Raw genomic sequence first — 20,853 nt, forward strand, 5'->3', positions numbered from 1 at the left:
GCCCAAGCTCTTGGGGGCCAGTGTCCTAAGCCTCATACTTGCAGGACAAGACCAGAGCACAGGATGAATACCTGCAGCTAGCAAGTCTAGATGTAACCCATACACTGTCTGTAAAATGATTAAATATTGTGCCACTCTTTCCAAATGTAAGCATGGACCACATAAACTTCCATTTAGTGACATTGCTGAGTCTATTAAGGCATGTGGGACAAAAAAAAGTTCAGCTAGACCTTCTCACAAATGGCTTAAAGTTTCTGCTGTTTTAAAAGGCTTCATGGGGCAAGCGGGAAATGTATATCTCAAGTCTTAAAAGAAACAGGCCCTGAGTTTTACTAAAGACTTGTCTATGGGTCCACAGAGTGGAGACCCAAGTTCATAAAATGATCCCATAGCCAAGAAGTGACTCTAGACCCTGGGATCTTCATCTCCAACACTCCCTTCTCACCAAGGGAGTCTTAAGGAAGGCACACAGCTGGTCCAACTCCTCACTAGTTTCTGGCTACCATTTATGGAGCACTTGCTATGTGCCAGGTATTGGGCTAAGCATTTAGCACATCCTCATTTACTCCTTAGGACAACTGCATGAGGTAGGAACTATTATCCCTGTTTGGGGATGAGTAACGGACACACAATGCAAAGCTAGGGAAAGAGGGTTCTCATGGGGTCTGGGCAGCTTCAGACCTCCTCTTTACCCTCTGCTGCTGCCAAGTCCCTTGGAGCTCACAGCCATGTTCTCCCATGAGCCAGGACAATGACAACAGCCTCAGGAATAGCTGTCCCCATCAGCAGCCCCCACGGCCTCCTGCCACAGCTCCTCAGGCTGGGGCTGTGTGGGTCAGGAGGGGTGGTCACAGGGGAAGAACAGTCAGCCAGCCAGAGACAGGGAAACCCCACCAGGACAGAGATGGCTTGTTCCAGTTGGACTTGGCAGAGAACAAGAAAAGATGGTCTGAGCAGGAAGAAGACACCCTAAGTGGGAAACACAGTCTGGAGAGTGAGGCAGAGCATAACAAGCAGCTGCCCCATGAGGATACATACTTGTGGCCACTCTGTGCAAAGATGCAGTGTGGTTTTTATTTACAGTTTGAACGTGGAGGAAAGTACAGAACCATGTGGATAGTGTTCCCTGATTATTACTTCTTGCAGAGGCAGCGTGGTGTGCTGGGAAGGGCACTGCCTTTGGGGGTTAAGTGACCACCTCTGCCATTTATTAACTGCCTGATATGGGATGAGCATATAAACTCTCTGAAAACAAGTTTCCAAGCACTGAAATATGGGTAATAATATCTATTCCAAAAAGGTGGTATGAAGATGAAATACAAAAGTGTGAGATTTACAGACATTTCTACCTCATCAGCTCTATCTAGCCAGTGCTGCCAGGTATGATTGGTAGGTCATGTGCTGGACAGTGACAGCCAGCAGATGGTGCCAGGGTAGCTAATGCCATGGACTTGGCTCTTGAGCCAGCCACGTAGGATCTGTCCTCCTTAGAGGGGGAGAAGGACAGGGACTTTTAGTTGCAAGTTGAGGGCACTGCTAAGGCACCTCTTGGTGTCAGTGTTGCAGTGTGTACAAGTAACTTAAGGAAGAAGGTTGAGAAGAATCACTGGAAGGCAAGCAAAACAAAAAAAAAAATATTTGGTTCATTCTGCAGTTTCCTCATCTGTAAAATGAGGGTAAGAGGAATACCTACATCTCTGCTACCTCAAGTTCTCAAGATCAAAACAAAACAATAGATTTTTGAAAAGACCTGGCAGAGAGAGGTTGTCAAATACATGTGTTTTCACTCATTTCACACTCTGAGGGAGGCCAACTATTGCACAGAATTGTTGAAACAATCTCTAAAAACAAGTAAATATTTCATGAAGATAATCAAAGTTTGTTTTTAAAATGCATGTAGTTTAAAACCATAAAGTTTGTTTTTAAATTGCACATAATTTAAACCATAAAGCCATATGAAATTATCACTGTCGAATAGTGAAAAATTCATGTATATCCAGCATTGGGAAGTTTATCAATTTGAAAAAAAAAATTTTAATTAAACTGTAGTTGATTTACATACACAATAAATTCCTCACAAAAGCAAATTGGCAAAGTATCTTTGGATCAAAAAAAATATGCCTGCCCTTTGAGTCAGCAATATCACTTCTAGGAATGCTTCCTAAGTAAATAATCCAGTTATTTATGGAAATAAATAGTTACAGAAAGACTTAGTCCCAAGGGAATCCTTTGATAACAAAGTATTAGACAAGTTTAAAAGTCCAGTGGTCAAGAATTAGAAAACAAAATATGGTATCTCCACAATGAAAACGCTTTGAAGCCTTTGAAAAAAGAATAGAGTTGTAGAAATATGTCCACAAAGAAAGCTATTTGCTACATATTATTAATTGCAAAAAGAGAACAGGAAAGGTTTTAAATGTTTATAGGGTGATACCATGACTTTTTGGCATCATACCCTCTGAATATATATGTGGAAGGATATGAACAAACACATAACAATGTTTATCTCCTGTTCATGAGATTACAAGCCTGTTTTGCCATCTATTTGTTGGTGGACATTCTTATTTTCTCTAATGAGTATGTATCCCTTGAGTAAAATGAAATGAAATTTCTCTCAGGATTCTCAGCCTTGAAAATGTTGGGGTAAAGGGTCTCATGACTGCAGTTTTTCTCAAAGAGCAAGAGCAGAGGAGACCCCAGGCAGTCAGTGTATTTATTCCCCCCACCTTTCTGAGGGACCACACACTTGTGAAAGGTGAGATCACGCCAAGCTCCTACATCTCCTGGGACAGGCTGGGGTGGAGGCACTCAGGACTCACCGACTTGATGGACGGGGGCGCAGACGTGCCCACAGCCCTTCCTCACGCACTGATGTCCACTCCCACAGTCCCTGTCTTCTCTGCACTGGTGCTCGCAGGCCTCTGATGACAGGAAAGACTTGGTTAAAAGCTCTGTAGTCTTACAATTAGAAAATAAATGTTTTAGTTGTCTTTGCAATATCATTCAAAAGTCATCAGCTACCTAGAAATAAACCTAACAAGTTATATGGTCTCCAGAGGAGACAGTTTTGGGGGGTGGGGGATGTGCTTGGGCTGTGGGATGGAAATCCTGTGAAATCAGATTGTTATGATCATTATACAACTACAGGTGTGATAAATTCATTTGAGTAATAAAAAAAAAAAAAAAAACCCTAACAAGTTTTGAGTAGAAAACTGTATGTAGAAAACCACTCTAGGATTTCCCATCTTGGCTCAGCAGAAACAAATCTGACTAGGAACCATGAGGTTTCAGGTTCCATCCCTGGCCTTGCTCAATGGGTTAAGGATCTGGAATTGTCATGAGCTGTGGTGTAGGTTGCAGATGCAGCTCAGATCTGGCATTGCTGTGGCTGTGGTGTAGGCCCCTAGCCTGAGAACCTCCATAAGTCGTGGGTGCAGCCCTAAAAAGACAAAAGACCAAAAAAAAAAAAGAAAAGAAAAAAAGAAAAGAAAACCACACTAAAAACATTTTAAATATCTTTTAAAAATGGAGAGATATACCATGTTCATGGATGAAAATACTCAGTGTTATAAAGATATCAGTTTTTCCCAGATTGAAATGGAATACAATTCCAGTCAACATCTCAGAGGATTTTTCATGAAAATGGGTAAGCTGAATCTGTAACTTTATAGCAAATTTCCCAAAATCAAAAATACTCAAGCCAATCTTCAAGTTGGAGGACTTCAGCTACAGTTTATCATGACTTATTATAATATGGCAGGAAATGAGATGTTGTGGTGTTGGTACAAGTCAGGCAAGGAGACCAATGTGACAGATACTCACACATGATCTCCTAGCTTATGACCAAGGACCCACTGCAACACAAAAAGGGGAAAGAATGGTCTTTCCAGGAACTGTGGATGGATTGACTGGACTGCCCACATAAACAAAAGGACCCTTGTTTCCCATTTCACATGACACAATAAAATCTGTTCCAAACGGGTCATGGACCTAAGGGAAAGGCAAAGCCATAAAACTTCTAGAAGATACCATAGCAAACAGACTTGTGATGTTGGGATAGACAATTTTTTCTTAAGTACTACAGAAATATTACTGACCATTAAAATATAGAGATAGAATCACCTTAAAATTATGAAATTTACTTCATGTAATGAAACCATTAAAAGAGTAAAAAGAAGATTGAGAGAAAATGTTTATTTTATACATACACACTCTAAATGACTTGTATCCAGAATCTCCTACAAATTGATAGGAAAAAATATAGACAACCTAATAGAAAAATGGGCAGGAGGGATCGAACAGATACTTCACAAAAGAAAAAGTTAGAAGTTTTTAAACATGATGTCAGATTCTGGGAAGGTGGTTTTAGTTGTGCTGGCTGACATAATTTTTGATTCCTCTAACATCTTCCCATAAAAACATACAGAGCATTTAAAATAGCTAAATTCAAAACACATAGACAATAAACCTGGAGGACAAGGCATCCTCTCAAACTGCAAATTCTGAGTGGAGGGAAGGGGACAAAGCACCATCCTCCACCAGACCAGCGAGGGTCTGCTCTGTGCAGAGTCTGCAGGGGGCAGTGAGGTGACAGATGGAGAAGACCTGGGACCTTGTTCCCAGGACAACGTCCTGAGGAATCCACTAGAGTCTGATCTTCAGCCAAACAAACCCGATTGGAGAGACATCAACATGGGGCCTAGTGAGGCCATTAAATATGTACTCACAGTAGAACTGAGACTCATTTACAGTCTATGGAGAGAGTCTATGGAATAGCTACATGCTCTGACAATGTAAACACAATGTACCTATCAAACACTGGGGAAGGGGATGGAAAGAACATATGAAAAGGAGAGTAAGCCTGACAAATATCGGAAAAGGGTTAAGTGGGAATGCAAGGACATTACCTAAGAGCAGCTGCTGGGGGAGGGGGGATGGGCAGAGGGAGGAAGGAAAGGAGGAAATGAGCTAATTTTATTAGGACTATTACTCATAGCAGGAAACCGGTAGATAATAACAAAAAAAGAGGGGATCTAGGGTAGTTCGAAAGGTCTTAATATAAGGTAACTATTAGAAGAAAAACATAAACCTTTCTATATAGAAAACATATAGTAAGAAAGAGAGAAAAAGGGAGAGAGAGAGAATAGACAAATAAAACAGATTATATAATAATGATTACATAAAAGATATCTACAACAGTAAATAAAATAATTAAAAGGTAGGACAAATTGGACAATTAAGAGTTCTTATCTTCACAAAATATATAGAGAAATAATATATAATGAAATAATGTTTGGAATTTGCTTTAAAAAAACAGGATGAGGGGAAGTAGATGGGATTAGAGATGAAAGAAGAATGAATACACATTGATAATGGTCGACTGGGTGATGGGTACAGGGGCTATTGTTATAACATTCGGTCTGCTTCACATGTGTTTAGAATTTCCCATAATAAAAAGTTAAAAATAAAATATGTTGAAGGATACTCAAAGTGTCATACACATTAATACAAGGTATTAAAACATTAAATTAAGATTAATTTTGCATATCAACTGCAAATTAATTTTGCATATCAATTTGCAATTAGAGATTAAAATTGCATATCAATTTAACTTACCATCATTTTTTCTTTAATGGATGCACCCACAGCATAAGGACTATCCCTGGCCAGGGACTGAATCTGACCCTCAGCAACGACAATATCTGATCCTTAAGTCACTGAGCAACTAAGAGTTAACCTCAAAAGGAAATGGCCATGCTGAAAGAAGTTGAGAATAACTGATGCAATGGAATTATAATGGAGAAATCCAAATAATCCCATTTATTTTATGTTTTATGATAAAAACTCTCAAAACCATACTCAAGGGTTCATTACCATTGAACAAGTCTCGAAAGGGTGGGCAGGACCAAGCTCATGTGCCCACAGGGCTCTCAGCCTTCCTTACCTCTTCGCCGGACTGGGAAGCAGACACGGCCACACCCATTACTGATGCATAGTCTTCCTTCCCCACAGTCCTGGTCTACACGGCACTCCATCACACAGATACCTACATCTTGAGAAAAGACCGGGTTGAGATGCTCACATTAAACCAGTACTTATCTTATAAATGACCCTGACCTCATAATAGTGCTTTACATATTGATCTAACACTTCACTGTTTAAACATGATCTCACATAGAACCTTATCTGACCTCTAACAAATAGGATCTGCAGTATTTGCTAGAGTATTTGCAGGATTTTCTTAGAACTGAAGTATCTGTAGCAAAGAAAGCCAGTTAATGGTAACCCAAATGGGCTTTAACCAGCAGGTTTTCATATTTGTATTTTATAGATGAGGACATGCAGAGGTTGTCTGGTCAATGGCAGAGCTGGGATTTGAACTCAGATCTATTTGTCTTGAAAGCTCATGTCCCTTTTGCTACACAAGGCAGTGAAATTAACCTTGAATACAAAGTTGAGCTCCCAAAGGTCAAGAAATTCTTTCTTTCTTTTTTTTAGGGCCGCACCTGCAGTATATGGAGGTTCCCAGGCCAGGGGTCGAATCAGAGCTGTAGCCATCGGCCTACGCCAGAGCCAAAGCTGTGCAGGATCCGAGCTGAGTCTGCAACCTACACCCAGCTTATGGCAAAGCCAGATCATTTTTAACCCACTGAGCAAGGCCAGGGATCGAATCCGCAACCTCCGTTCCTAGTCGGATTCGTTTCTGCTGTGCCATGAAGGGAACTCCAAGAAATTCTTTCTGATGGAAGTAGACAGTTTCCTGGATTCTAACCCCTAAAAAGGTCTCAGTGTGGCTACTTGCTATTGAGGGAGATGGGGTTGAAAGATGGGGGCAGGCCTGGAAACTGCATCAAAGCCTTGGGTAAGAGAACACCACCTGTGCCATCATCACAGCACCATCAACAAGAGAATTCTCACTGCGGGTCCTGCCACCTGGCTGACCTGCTTCTGCCACTAGCCCTGTCCTTCTCTCTCAGTCTCCCTTTTATCATCTGCAAACTGAGGTTGTCTTGGGTGTGGCCTGGGGAAGTGGGGAAAGACTAGACCAGTTGAGTGACTCCCCAAATGTGGCTGATTCTCAGAATCACCTGGGAGCTTTGGAAAGAAGTACAGAGAGCAGGACCTGGTCCAGACCTGATAGCTCAGGTTCTCCAGGCTGAGCCTTTAAATGCAGATTTTAATGAGTGTCTCCTGATGATGCTGATGCAGAGCTGAATTAGAGACCCTCCCAGAGCCAGTGTAGCTCTGACACGATAGGAGTCCACAAGCTGCTGCCAATTTGGGAAGGAAGCTTGTGGACCATCTATCTGTCAATACTTAGCCATTCATTCATTCATTCATTCAGGTTCATTTACGCATTCATTCCCTTGTCCCTAATTCATTCTTTTAAAAACGTACATACCATATGTAAGGACAGAAATAAATGTTTCAGGGAGTAGAGATGTAAGCCAGGGTTTGTATCAGCAAGGCAGAAAAAAGCTCAGATGGGAAATCCAAGTTGCTCTCCTATAACTACATTTCATAGCATTATACATGTAGTAAGTACCATGAAAGAGGTCCTGCAAAGAGCTTAAGGATAGGAGTGGCTTAACCATTATTGTGCTACAGAATGAGCAGGGATTTAAATACCTACACAGAGAAACACGTAAACACACACACACACACACACACACACACACACACACATGCATATACACACTCCCACATGCACACAAACACACAAAACCTAGGTCTCCGGAGCAGATGCTAGGAAGAAGCTGAAGCAAAGAACGAATGGAGCCTTTCCTAAGAGTTAGTGTCAGCTTTTTATCACTTTAACAAATTATACAATTTAGGAGTTCCCTTGTGGCACAAGGGGTTAAGGATGTGGCATTGTCAGTGCTTCAGCCTGGATTGGAGCTGTGGCTTCAGTTAGGTCTTTGTCATAGGATCTTCCACTTGCTGCAGGAGCAGTCAAAAAACAAAAAAACCAAAAAAAAAAAAAAAAAAACCCCAATGATATAATTTTTTCATGGCCATATCTGCAGCATATGGAAGTTCCAGGGCGAGGTATACAGTTGGAGCTGCAGCTGCAGGCTTACACCACAGCCACAGCCATACCGGATGCAAGCTGCATCTGTAACTTACGCCACAGCCAGATCCTTAACCCAATAAGCAAGGCCAGGGATCAAACTGGAATCATCACAGACAATATGTTAGGTTCTTAACCCACTGAGCCACAGAGGAAACTCCCGATATTACAATTTATAAAATGTCTACAACTAGGAGCTCCTGCTGTGGTGCAGTGAGTTAATGATCCAGCTTGCCTCTGTGGAGGCTATAATTCAATCCCCAGCCCATAGCACTGGGCTAAAGTTCCAGCAGCGTTCGTGCAGCTGTGGCATAGATGCAGTTTGATCTCAACCTCTGGCCAGGGAACTTCCATATGCCAGTGGTTCAGGCAAAAAAAGAAAAAAAAAAAGTCTACTATTGCAAGATGTTTCACAATCTCTATAGAACATTGCAGTTTAAGGAATGCTTTCATAATGTACATGACATAACAGAGATGACGTTATTCAGAGATGTTGATCCAGTGTATCTTCTGTTCCTGTCTCCTCAAAGTTTCCAGCTGCCCAACACCCATCCCTTCCCCCTCATTTTGTCAATGGCAGCCCTTACTTCCTGGGGAGGGCACATCAGCCTGGAATAAAAGGGCCAGGGCACAGCAGAGAGTTTCAAACTAGGCTTTGTTGAATTAGACAATAAGAGGACCCGCTGAGTGAGTGAGAAAAGGTTTTCTAAGTGTCAGAAATGTCCCTTTACACATACAAGGCTTAGAACTCTGAGCAGAGAGAAGATGCAGGACATACGTGAGTTCTCATCCCACAAAAAAGGGAAAAGTCTTTGTAGTTAATGAGGAAGGAGGGTGGAAAGGGGTATCAGAAGGAAGGGAGGAGGGAGAGGAAAGGGGAGAGAATATGTATGAAAATGAACATTCATAACCTTGACCTTTTCCTTTCATTCCTAAGAAGTATATTCTGGAGGACACATTTCCACAGATGGACAAAAATATAAACTCACGTTCATTAAATCTTCCTGAGCAACAGCCAACAATATCAAGTAAATAAAATGACCACCAAAGGGTACCAGTTAAATGGATTATGATAAATGTACTCATTAGTAATCATTTCATCCAGAACGAATGAGATGCATTTGTGTTGACATGGAAAGATGTCCATATCTAATGTTAAATTGTAAAAGATATATGTGAAACATGATAGGATACCTTATACAAGACAATGGGATATATGTTAATTTATGCAAATTGAGGCCACAGTAGAGGGTTTGGGCTAATTTCCTTATGCTTCACAGACAGACCTGGGCTCTCCCCATCCTTATCAATGTGGCCACAGGTAAGTCATCTCACTGCTCTAAGCCTGGTGTCCTCAGCTGTATAACACTGATACCTGGCACGACTCTAACTCTGAGATGTAAAAGCAGTCATCTCAGAACCTGCCTGGCAAATGGCAGGAGCTCAGGACTTGATGCTTCTTCTCACAGTGCCTGTGTATCTATCAGGAATCAGTTAATACAGGAGATTGGTAAAGCCTTCTAGACACAAAATTTTGTGAAACAGTTCACACTGCAATATTTCAAGCACTTGTGGAATCCGTTGTACTTAATAAATTACAAAACAATTTAAGAGCATCACCGAGTCCACTGGATAATCAACCATCATGGGGTTACCTGCCATTTTGTGGATATTTACATTGTCCAGTGGGGGGCACTGTTAAGGCACCTCTTGGGGGCACTATTTGCAGTGTGAGCCAAGTGACCTAAGGAGGAGGGTAGAGGGAATTCCCATCATGGCTCAGAGGAAACGAATCTGACTAGCATCCATGAGGACACACGTTCAATCACTGGCCTCACTCAGTGGGTTAAGGATCCAGAGTTGCCATGAGCTGTGGTGTAGGTCTCAGACTCGGCTCAGATCTGGCTTTGCTGTGGCTCTGGAGTAGGCCAATGGCTACAGCTCTGATTTGATCCCGAGCCTGGGAACCTCCATGTGCTGTGAGTGTGGCCCTAAAAAGACCAAAAAAAAAAAAAAAAAAAAAAAAAAAGGAAGAGGGTAGAGAAGAATCAGGGGAAGGTGAATAGAAGAAAAAAAATATTTGGATCAGTCTTCAGTGTTCTCATCTGTAAAATGGACGTGAGATGAATATCTCCATCTCTGCTACCTAACGTTCGCAAAATTAAACAAAATAATAGGTTTTGAAAAGACCTGGCACAGAGACGTTGCCAAATAGATGTTTTTCATTCTTCACAGTTTGGGGGATGCTAACTATTGCTAAGGACTATCCCTAAAGACAAGTAAATATTTCATAAACATCATTGAAGTTTGTTTATAAGTTGCATGTAATTAAAAATGTCATAAATTGGTATGACATTTCTACCATTGACAAATAGCAAAAAAATAAAATATTTCCGGCCCTGTTAATTTTGTCAACTTTTTGACATACACAATACATTCCTCAGAAAGGAAAATTGGCAAAGTATATTTGGATCAAGAAAACACGCAGGCTCTGAGTCAGCAATACCATTTCTGGGGATGTTTCCTAAGTAAATAACCAAGTTTTACACAGAGAGATTTACTTCAAAGGGAATCCTTTGATCATAAAATATTAGAGAAATTTTATAAATCTACTGGTCAAGAATCAGAAAACAGAATGTGGTATATCCACAATGAAAATGCTGTGAAGCCTTTGAATAAAGAATAGAGCTGTAGAAATATGTCCATATTCATAGAAAACTTTTTGCTCCGTATTACTAATTGTTTTTCAAAAAAGGAAAGTTTTTGGAGTTCCCATTGTGTTGTGGTGGAAATGACTCTGACTAGGAACCATGACGTTGCAGGTGTGATCCCTGGCCGGTTAAGGATCTGGTGTTGCCGTGAGCTGTGGTGTAGGTCACAGATGAGGCTCAGATCCTGTGTTGCTGTGGCTGTAGCTCCTATTTGACCCCTAGCCTGGGAACCTCCACATGCCATGAGTGCAGCCCTAAAAAGCAAAAAGCAAAAAAAAAAAAAAGCACACACACACAAAAGGGAAAGTTTTAAAATGTCTATGAGCTGTGATGCCATGATTTTTTGGCACCATACCCCCTGAACATACATGCGGAAGGATATGAACAAGCACAGAACAATGTTTATCTCCTCCTTAATGAAATTATGGGCACATTTTGTTTCTATTTCTTGTCCATGGTTCCTGATTTTTTCTAATGAGTATGTATTCCTTGATAAAAATTTTTTCTCTCGGGATTCTCAGACTTGAAAATGTTGGGATAAAGGATCTCATGACTGCAGTTTTTCTCAAAGAGCAGAGGAGACCCCAGGCAGTCAGTGTATTTATTTCCCCCACCTTTCTGGGGGAACCACATACTTGTGAAAGTTGAAATCACGCCAAGCTCCTACATCTCCTGGGACAGGCTGGGGTGGAGGCCCTCAGGACTCACCGACTTGATGGACGGGGGCGCAGACGTGCCCACAGCCCTTCCTCACGCACTGATGTCCACTCCCACAGTCCCTGTCTTCTCTGCACTGGTGCTCGCAGGCCTCTGATGAGAGGAAAGACTCGGTTAAAAGCTCTGAAGTCTTATAATCAGAAAATAAGGTTTTAATTGCATTTACAGTATCATTCAAAAGTCTATCAGTTACCTAGAAATAAAACAGCCAACCAAAGTGCCTGGAGAGACATCAACATGGGGCCTAATAAAGCCATTAAATATGTATTCACAGTAGAACTGAGACTCATTAACAGTATATGGAGAGAGTCTATGGAATAGCTATATGCTCTGACAATGTAAACACACTATACCTATCAAACACTGGGGAAGGGGATGGAAAGAACACATGAAAAGGAGACTAAGCTTGACAACTACCTGAAAATGGTTAAGTGGGAATGCAAGGACATTACCTAAGAGCAGCTGCTGGGGGTGGGGGCATGGGCAGAGGGAGGAAGGAAAGGAGGAAATGATCTAATTTTGTTAGGACTTTTACTCATAGTAGGAAACCCGTAGGTAATAATTTAAAAAGAGAGAGGGAGTTCCCGTAGTGGCTCAGTGGTTAATGAATCCGACTAGAAACCATGAGGTTGCGGGTTCGATCCCTGGCCTTGCTCAGTGGGTTAAGGATCCGGCATTGCCGTGAGCTGTGATGTAGGTCGCAGATGTGGCTCGGATCCCAAGTTGCTGTGACTCTTGTAGGCTGGTGGCTACAGCTCCGATTCGACCCCTAGCCTGGGAATCTCCATATGCCGCGGGAGCGGCCCTAGAAATGGCAAAAAGACAAAAAATAAAATAAAATAAAATAAAATAAAATAAAATAAAATAAAATAAAAAGAGAGAGCAAGGATAATACTCAAAAGTCTTAGTAATAAGGTAACTATTAGAACAAAAACATAAATCTTTCCTAATGCAAATATAGTAAGAGAGAGAAAAAATGAAAGAGAGCGATTACACAAATAACATAGACTATATAATGAAAGACTCTCTCTAAAAAAGATGTCTACAACAGTAAATAAAATAATAACAAAAGGCAGGATAAACCATACGATCAAAAGGAGTTCTTATTTTCATGAAATACCTATGGAAATAACATGTTATGAATAATGTCTGGAATTTGCTTGAAAATATTAGAGGATGAGGGGAAGTGGGTGGGGTTAGAGATGAAGGAAGAATGACACTGACAATGGCTGAAGCCGGGTGATGGGTATACGGTCTGGTCTGTTGTTAGACCAATGTCTGCTTTGTATGTGTTTAGAAATTCCCATAATAAAGAGTTAAAATAGGTTGAGGGATGTTCAGAATAACTCAATGGGAAAATTACACATTAATATCAGGTATTAAAATATAAAATGATTGATATGAGATATTAAAAAAATCACATCAATTTAACTAAGAGTGTGAAATCACTAAGATGCTAATACACACACAAAGTGTGGAAAGATACACCCTGAAAGGTCACCAATGATGTTTCCGGATGGTGCTCTTGTGGGTGCCATTTATTTGTTTAAATACTTTGGGCTGTTGAGTCTTGTTTTTCAACCATAAACATATATTTATGGGGATAAAAATATTAAGAGTTATTCTTGTTGTAAGCCACACCCATGTCATGGGGAAGTTGCCTGGCCAGGGATGGAATCCATGCCACAGCAGTGACAACACTGGATCCTTAACCTGCTGAGGCACAGAAAACTCCCAAAAGCTATTCTTTTAATTTTTTTTTTTCATCTTTTGAGGGCCACACCCAAGGCATGTGGAGGTTCCCAGGCTACTGGCCTACACCACAGCCACAGCAACACCAGATCCAAACTGTGGCTGTGACCTACACCACAGCTCATGGCAACGCCAAATCCTTAACCTGATGAGCGAGGCCAGGGATCGAATCTGCATCCTCATGGATGCTAGCAAGATTCATTTCCACTGAGCCACAATGGGAAATCCTTATTTTTCTTTTTTAGGGCCACACCCACAGCATATGGAAGTTTCCCAGCTGGAGGTTGAATTGGAGCTGCAGTTTCCAGCCTACACCATAGTAATGTGTGGGATCCAAGCCACATCTGTGACCTATACCACAGCTTGTGGCAATGACAGATACTTAACCCATGGAACAAGGCCAAGGATCGAAACCAAATCTTCATGAATACTAGTCGAGTTCTTAACCTGCTGAGCCATAATGGAAACTCTCCAAGAGTGATTTTTTCTTTCTTTCTTTCTTTCTTTTTGGTTTTAGGGCCCCACTTGCAGCATATTGAAGTTCCCAGGCTAGGTGTCCAATTGGAGCTGTAGCTGCCAGCCTATACCACAGCCACCTGGGATCCAAGCCATGTCTGTCACCTATACTACAGCTCATGGCAATACCGGATCCTTAACCCACTGAGTGAGGCCAGGAATCAAACCCGAATCCTAATGGATACTAGTCTGATTCATTACCGCTGGGTCACAACGGGAACTCCCCAAGAGTTATTCTTAAAAAGAAATCCCCACAATGAAAAAAGCTGAGAATGACTGAAGCAATGGGATGGATCATGATGGAGAAATCCAAAGAATCCCGTTTATTTTGTATTTTATGATGAAAACTCCAAAACCATACTCAAGCATTCATTACTATTGAACAAATCTGGAAAGGGTGGGCAGGACCAAGCTCATGTGCCCACAGGGCTCTCAGCCTTACCTCTTCGCCGGACTGGGGAGCAGACCCGGCCACATCCATTGCTGGTGCATCGTCTTCCTGCCCCACAGTCCTGGTCTACCTTGCACTCCGTCACACAGATACCTACATCTTGAGAAAAGACAGGTTTGAGATGCTTACATGAAACCAGTACTTTTCTTATAAATGACCCTGACCTCATAATAGTCCTTTACATATTGATCTAACACTTCACTGTTTAAACATGATCTCACATAGAACCTTATCTGACCTCTAACAAAGAAGATCTGCAGTATTTGCAAGAGTATTTGCAGGATTTCCTTAAGATTGAAGTATCTGTAGGAGAGAAAGCTGCAAAGAAAGCCGGTTAATGGTAACACAAATAGGCTTTAATCAGTAGGTTTTCTTTGTATTTTATAGATGAGGACATGCAGAGGTTGTCTGGTCAATGGCAGAGCTGGGATTTGAATTCAGGAGTTTTTCCCTTGAAAACTCAGGTCCCTTTTGCTCTACAGCTCAGTGAAATTACCCTTAAGTACAAAGTTGAGTTCCCAAAATTCTTTCTGATGGAAGTAGACAATTTCTTGGATTCTAACCCCTAAAAAGTCTCAATGTGACTTCTTGCTACTGTAGGAGATAGAGCTGAAAGACGGGGACAGGCCTGGAAGCTACATCAAAGCCTTGGGTTCGTTTTACCCAGTTCTCTGTTAAAAGAACACTTGTGCCATCATCACAGCACCATCAACAAGAGAATTCTCACTGCGGGTCCTGACACCTGGCTGACCTGCTTCTGCCACTAGCCCTGTCCTTCTCTCTCAGCCTCCCTTTTATCATCTGCAAACTGAGGTTGTCTTGGGTGTGGTCTGGGGAAGTGGGGAAAGACTAGACCAGTTGAGTGACTCCCCAAATGTGGCTGATTCTCAGAATCACCTGGGAGCTTTGGAAAGAAGTACAGAGAGCAGGACCTGGTCCAGACCTGATAGCTCAGGTTCTCCAGGCTGAGCCTATAGATGCAGATTTTAATGAGTGTCCCCAATAACACTGATGTAGAACTGGCCTAGAGACCCTCCCAGAGCCAGTGTGGCTCTGACACGATAGGAGTCCACAAGCTGCTGCCAATTTGGGAAGGAAAACTGGGGACCATAATTCTCTATCAATATTTAAGCATTCGTTCATTCACTGTTCATTTACTCATTCATTTCTTTTCTTGTCCCTAATTAATTAACTTATATGTTTAAAAATTACCTACTGGAGGAGTTCCCATCGTGGTTCAGCGGTTAACAAACCAGACTGTATCCATGAGGATGCGGGTTCGATCCCTGGCCTTGCTCAGTGGGTTCAGGATCCGGCGTTGCCTTGAGCTGCAGTGTAGGTCGCAAACACGTCTCAGATCTGGCTTGGCTGTGGCTGTGGAGTAGGCTGTCAGCTGTAGCTCCAATCTGACCCCAGCCTGAAAACTTCCACATGTCGTGGGTGTGGCCCTAAAAAGATAATAAATAAATTAATTAATTACCTCCTGTATGTAAGGGACAGGACTAGATCTTTCAGGAAGTAGAGATTAAGTCAGGGTTTGTGTGAGCAAGGCAGGAAAAATCTAGAATGGGAAATCAAAGTTTGTTCTCTTATAACTACATTTCACAGCACTATACATGTAGTAAGTACCGTGAAGGAGGTCCTGCTAAGAGTTAAAGGATATGAGTGGCTTAACCATCAGTGCTGTAGAGAATTAGCTGCGGATTTAAATGCACACGCACACACACATACATACACATTAATACCATTCAATGGAGAAAGAAGTCTTTCCACAAATGGTTCTGGGGAAAATGGACATCCACATGAAAAAGAATAAATTGGACCACTACCTCAAGCCATGTACCTATACAAATACACATACAAAAATTCACTCAAAATGGATCAAAGGCCTAAATGTATGTGCTCAAAGTATAAAACTCTGAGAAGGGAACATAGATGTCAATCTTTGTAACTTTGAATTGGGCAATGGTTTCTGAAATATGACACCAAAGTCAGGCCACAAAAGAGGTAGGTGAATTTTGCTTTATAAAATTAAAGGCTTTTATGCATCAAAGAACACTATCAAGTAAGTAGAAAGACAAGCCACAGAATGGGAGAAAATATTTGCAAATCTTATATCTGATAAGGGTTATTACTATCCAGACTCTATAAAGAATTCCTATAGCCCAACAGCAAAAGGACAAACACTCCAATTATGAAAAGGGAGAAGAACGTGAATAGAGAATTTCTCCAAAGAATTTATAAATGACCACTAAGAACATGAAAAAGTGCTCTACATCATTAGTTACTAGGAAAATGCAAGGAAAAACCTAATGAGAGCCCCCTTTACCCTCACTGTGACAGCTAGCATAAAAAAGTCACATGTCAACAAGTGTTGGCAAGGACATTGTAGCAATCAGAACTTTCATATGTTGCTGGTGGGGATGTAAGTTGTTGCAGGCTCTATGGAAAAGACTTAGGCAGTTCCTCGAAAAATTAAACACAAAGTTCCTACATGACTCAGCAATCCCACTCCTCCGTGTATATCCAAGAGAACTAAAAACATGTCCACACAAAACTTTACTATGAATGCTCATAGTAGCATTATTTCATAAGAGCCGCAAAATGGAAATAACCCAAATGTCCATCAACTGATGAATGTATAAATATTACCTGGTACAGCTATATCACCTAGCCACGAAAAGTACTGACAGACACAACTTAGATGATTCTTGAAAATAATGAAAGAAGCCAGACACAGAAGATGCCACTGTATGATTTCATTAATATAAAGTACCCGGAATAGAACAAGGCTTGGAGATGGAAAGCGGATTAGAGGAAGGAGGGAACAGGGAGTTTGCCAATAGGGATGGAGTTTCTTTTTGGGGTGGTGAAAAAGTTTTGCAGTTAGATAGTGGTGATGCCTGCACAACACTGTCAATAGACTAAAACCCACCAAAGTGTACCCCTTAAAATGGTGACTTTTATATCACACACACACAGAACAAGAGACATCCAGAAAGCCTGATTTAATTGGTCCAGCAGAGGGTCCTGGCAGTGAAACTGGAGGGAAGGGGGGCAGGGCACAACCTATGAAAGAATGACATAGCCATTGAGGATAAGACATAAACTGATTAAAAGTCCAAAAAGTGGACCGTGGCCCACTTCCCGGAAATCCCTGCCGTTTCCCTGAAATATCTGAAACAGCCCTCCTACTCATTAGCCAATGAAACTACCCAGCCCGTAAAAACTAACCACCCCCTACTTTGGAGCCGCTCTCAAACCTTTTCAGATGGGCTGCGGAGGGCATTCTCTCTACAGAAAGTACATCTTCCAGGTCGCTCTCATCTTCTGAGATGGCCCACACTCTCTCTCTCTCTCAATAAATCTGCTTCTTACCTGTCTTTGCCTCTCACTGAATTCCTTCTGCCCTGAGACACAAAGGCCCTGAACTTCAGTTAAGTCCTGAGACCAGGTGTGCGATTTTAATGAAAAGACAGTGGGCTCCAGTCCCAATCTGGGTTTGGGCTGGTTTGAGTCCCAGCCTATGGGCTCCAGTCCCATCTGAGTTGTATGGTTTCAGCACTGGTCTTTTAAAAAAGCTTCTCAGGTGGTTCTAACATGTTGGCAGAGCCTCTTCCTACCCAAGATGTGGTCTGTGGACCAGCAGCAGCAGCAGCAGCATCACCTGGACGCTTGTTAGTGCAGGATCTCCAGCCCCCAGCCCTGAATCACAACCAGTGTTTTAACAGGATCTTCTTGTCATATCAACACTTGAGAAATACTGCTCTAGCTAGAACGACTGTGTATATTGATTATGCTTATGGTGGAAATAGCCAGAGGTGGGGGGGTTGTCAGATGAGAGAATACATTGCATTTTGAGGAAATCAAAAGCCTGATGAGACCTGCATTTTGGGAGGAACAATCTCACATTTATGCATAGAACTGGCTGGAACTCAATATATATTGCATATTTTATTTTTTAAATTTATTTCTTTTTTTAAGGCTGTAGGTGTGGCAGATGGAAGTTCCCAAGCTAGGAGATGAATCAGAGCTGCAGCTCCCTACCTACGCCACAACCATAGTAACACCAGATCCAAGTCATGTCTGTGACCTACACCACAGATCACGGCAATGTCGGATCCTTAACCCACTGATGGGGGCCAGGGATCAAACCCGAAACCTCATGGATACTAGTCAGGTTCATTTCCACTGAGCCACAGTGGGAACTCCCACAATGCATATTTTAGAAGAGAGAGGGTTCAAGAGTATTGCAATGATCCAGTTATGTGATTAGAGGGGTGGCAGTGGGCTTGGAAAGGATGTAAGAAATTTTGAAAGAAGATCAGACAAAGTCTGGTGATTGATTCCAGACAGGGAGCGGGGAGCAAGGCAAAGAGAGAAACCACCTTTGTCTGAAGGCCCATAATGTTGAGCAAATAGAGAAAAAGAAACAAAAGGCGCAGAAAAAGAAGGACCAAGAAAGAGTTGGAGGAATCTCATGAGAGGGTTTCAGAGTGAAAGAATCCTGAACAATGTCAGATACTGCAAAGATCTCAAGGAGACTGACAACTGAGGAAAACTATTAAGATTGTCAACCAGGAGCTCCTGTCGTGGCTCAGTGGAAAAGAATGAGACTAGCATCCATGAGAACATAGGTTTGATCTCTGGCATCCCTCAGTGGGTTAAGGATCTGGCATTGCCATGAGCTGCAGTGTGGGTCACAGACACAGCTCAGATCTGGCATTGCTATGGCTGTGGCATAGGCTGGCGGCTACAGCTCCGATTCGACCCCTAGTCTGGGAACCTCCAGATGCCGCAGGTGTGCCCCTGAAAAGAAAAAAAAAAAGATTGTCAACCAGGAAGTTATTGGTACCATGCGAGGGGGCATATTGGCAGTGGTTGTGATGGTGGTGGTGGTAGTTAGTGGCTAGAGCTAGACTGGAAGGGACTCAGTGGTTGGGGAGAGGCAGAGACGACAAAAGCAGAGTTCAGAAAAAAGTCTTCTCAACAGTAGGGAGATTTCTCTGTTTGCAGGTAGAAACAAAAGGAGAGAAAAGGGTTAAAGATGCCTGAGAGAGACCCAGGAGCCAAGGCAGCCAAGGCAGAGCAGGAGGCAAGGAAGGACTGGAACGTGCAAATGGAGGGGCTGGCCTTGGCACAAAGAGAGAGGAGAGAGGAGGTGGGCAGACACAGAGGGATGCTGGCATCCTGATGGGGGTGGAGGGGGCAGTTAAAATGTGCCCCCGGGTCTCCCATGTGGACGGTCCCCCTATGTACCCAGCCTCCCCTCCATCCCCTCTGCCACGCTGCACCTGCCCAGCCCCAGGCATCCCACGTTCTGACTCTCCTTCTGAGAGGTGGGACCTGCCAATGCCTGGACTTACCAACTGCCTGGAGCTCTGCATTGAGGGTGAGAAGGACGGCGAGGAGGAGCAGGAGGCAGAGGCCACCCAGCTTCATGTTGCCGGCTGAGGACTGGTCGGTGGTAATGCAGCCAAGACTAGAGCAGCTGACATTTATACTCTCCTGGAATGGTTAAACTGGGCCAGAGGTCAAAGGCCACCATCAGCGTGTAAGAAAATTGAAACTTAGGCTCTGCCAAGAAGCTGACTTCTCTAAAAAAATAAATAAATAAAAAAAGAGAGAGAGAGAAACACCCCACCTTTGTGGTATTGAGCAATGTTTGTTTTTTCTAAACAAGTTCTCTGAGGCAAGGGGAATATCTCCTTAGTGTAATAAAGAAATGTATCAGATGAGAAGGAGAGAGAGAATGAAAGAAGATTAGATAGATAGATAGATAGATAGATAGATAGACAGACAGACAGACAGACAGACAGACAAAAGGAGAGGTAACTCAAGAATATCTACATGCAAGATGCTTTACCTGTTAAATACCACAATTGAGTTACGACAAGGTTAAATAGCTTGCTCGAAGTTACAGAGCTACGAAATAGGGCATCATATCTCATGACTTCTTTTCTATGACACTTTGTCGCTGCATCAGGACCTAGGTCTAAGTATTATATTGCATTGTGTGATACTGTTCAGAGACGTATCTGTTCTCCCTCTTCCCTGAGGCACTGCTAAATAGTTGGGCATTTATATGCATATAGATGTATATGTACATAGATAAACAGACACACAAAATGCAGAAAAATTCTGGAACCATAACCTCTCAAATAATGACAGCACTCACCACTTCTTAAGAATAGTAGAATGAGGGAGTTCCCGTTGTGGCTCAGTGGTTAACGAATCTGACTAGGAACCATGAGGTTGCGGGTTCGATCCCTGGTCTTGCTCAGTGGGTTAAGAATCCAGCATTGCTGTGAGCTGTGGTGTAGTTCGCAGACGCAGCTCGGATCCCGTGTTGCTGTGGCTCTGGCGTGGGCCGGCGGTTACAGCTCTGATTCGACCCCTAGCCTGGGAACCCCCATAAGCTGCGGGAGCGGCTCTAGAAAAGGCAAAAAGACCAAAATAGTAGAATGAGTTGGAGGCTTTAGGTAACCAAGAGGTCTTTAGACTCAACTGAAGTAAGACTAGGTATGTAATACTTGTACAATTAAAAATTAACAAAAGGAGGGAGTTCCTGCTGTGGCACGGCAGAGACGAATCCAACTAGGAACCATGAGGTTGTGGGTTCTATCCCTGGCCTC

The 20,853-nt window shown here is 42.4% G+C and overlaps 1 protein-coding gene across 1 annotated transcript in view; it reads right to left on the minus strand.

Annotated features, from left to right (window-relative positions):
- LOC110256043 (signal peptide, CUB and EGF-like domain-containing protein 3) overlaps nt 1-19,699 on the minus strand; it is a 62,862-nt gene extending 43,163 nt beyond the window's left edge. Inside the window, 3 exon segments of the mRNA NM_001445155.1 lie at nt 11,491-11,592; nt 14,210-14,317; nt 19,585-19,699. Of these exon segments, the coding sequence (NP_001432084.1) occupies nt 11,491-11,592; nt 14,210-14,317; nt 19,585-19,660 (286 nt within the window). The 5' untranslated portion in view covers nt 19,661-19,699.
- Between the last annotated feature and the right edge of the window lie 1,154 nt (nt 19,700-20,853).

Source organism: Sus scrofa, chromosome 12 (genome assembly GCF_054392235.1).
Source record: "Sus scrofa isolate SSC_HxYL_T2T_F1_AM1 chromosome 12, Sscrofa_HxYL_maternal_Yorkshire_Landrace_v2.0, whole genome shotgun sequence".
NCBI classification, from domain to species: Eukaryota; Metazoa; Chordata; class Mammalia; order Artiodactyla; family Suidae; genus Sus; species Sus scrofa.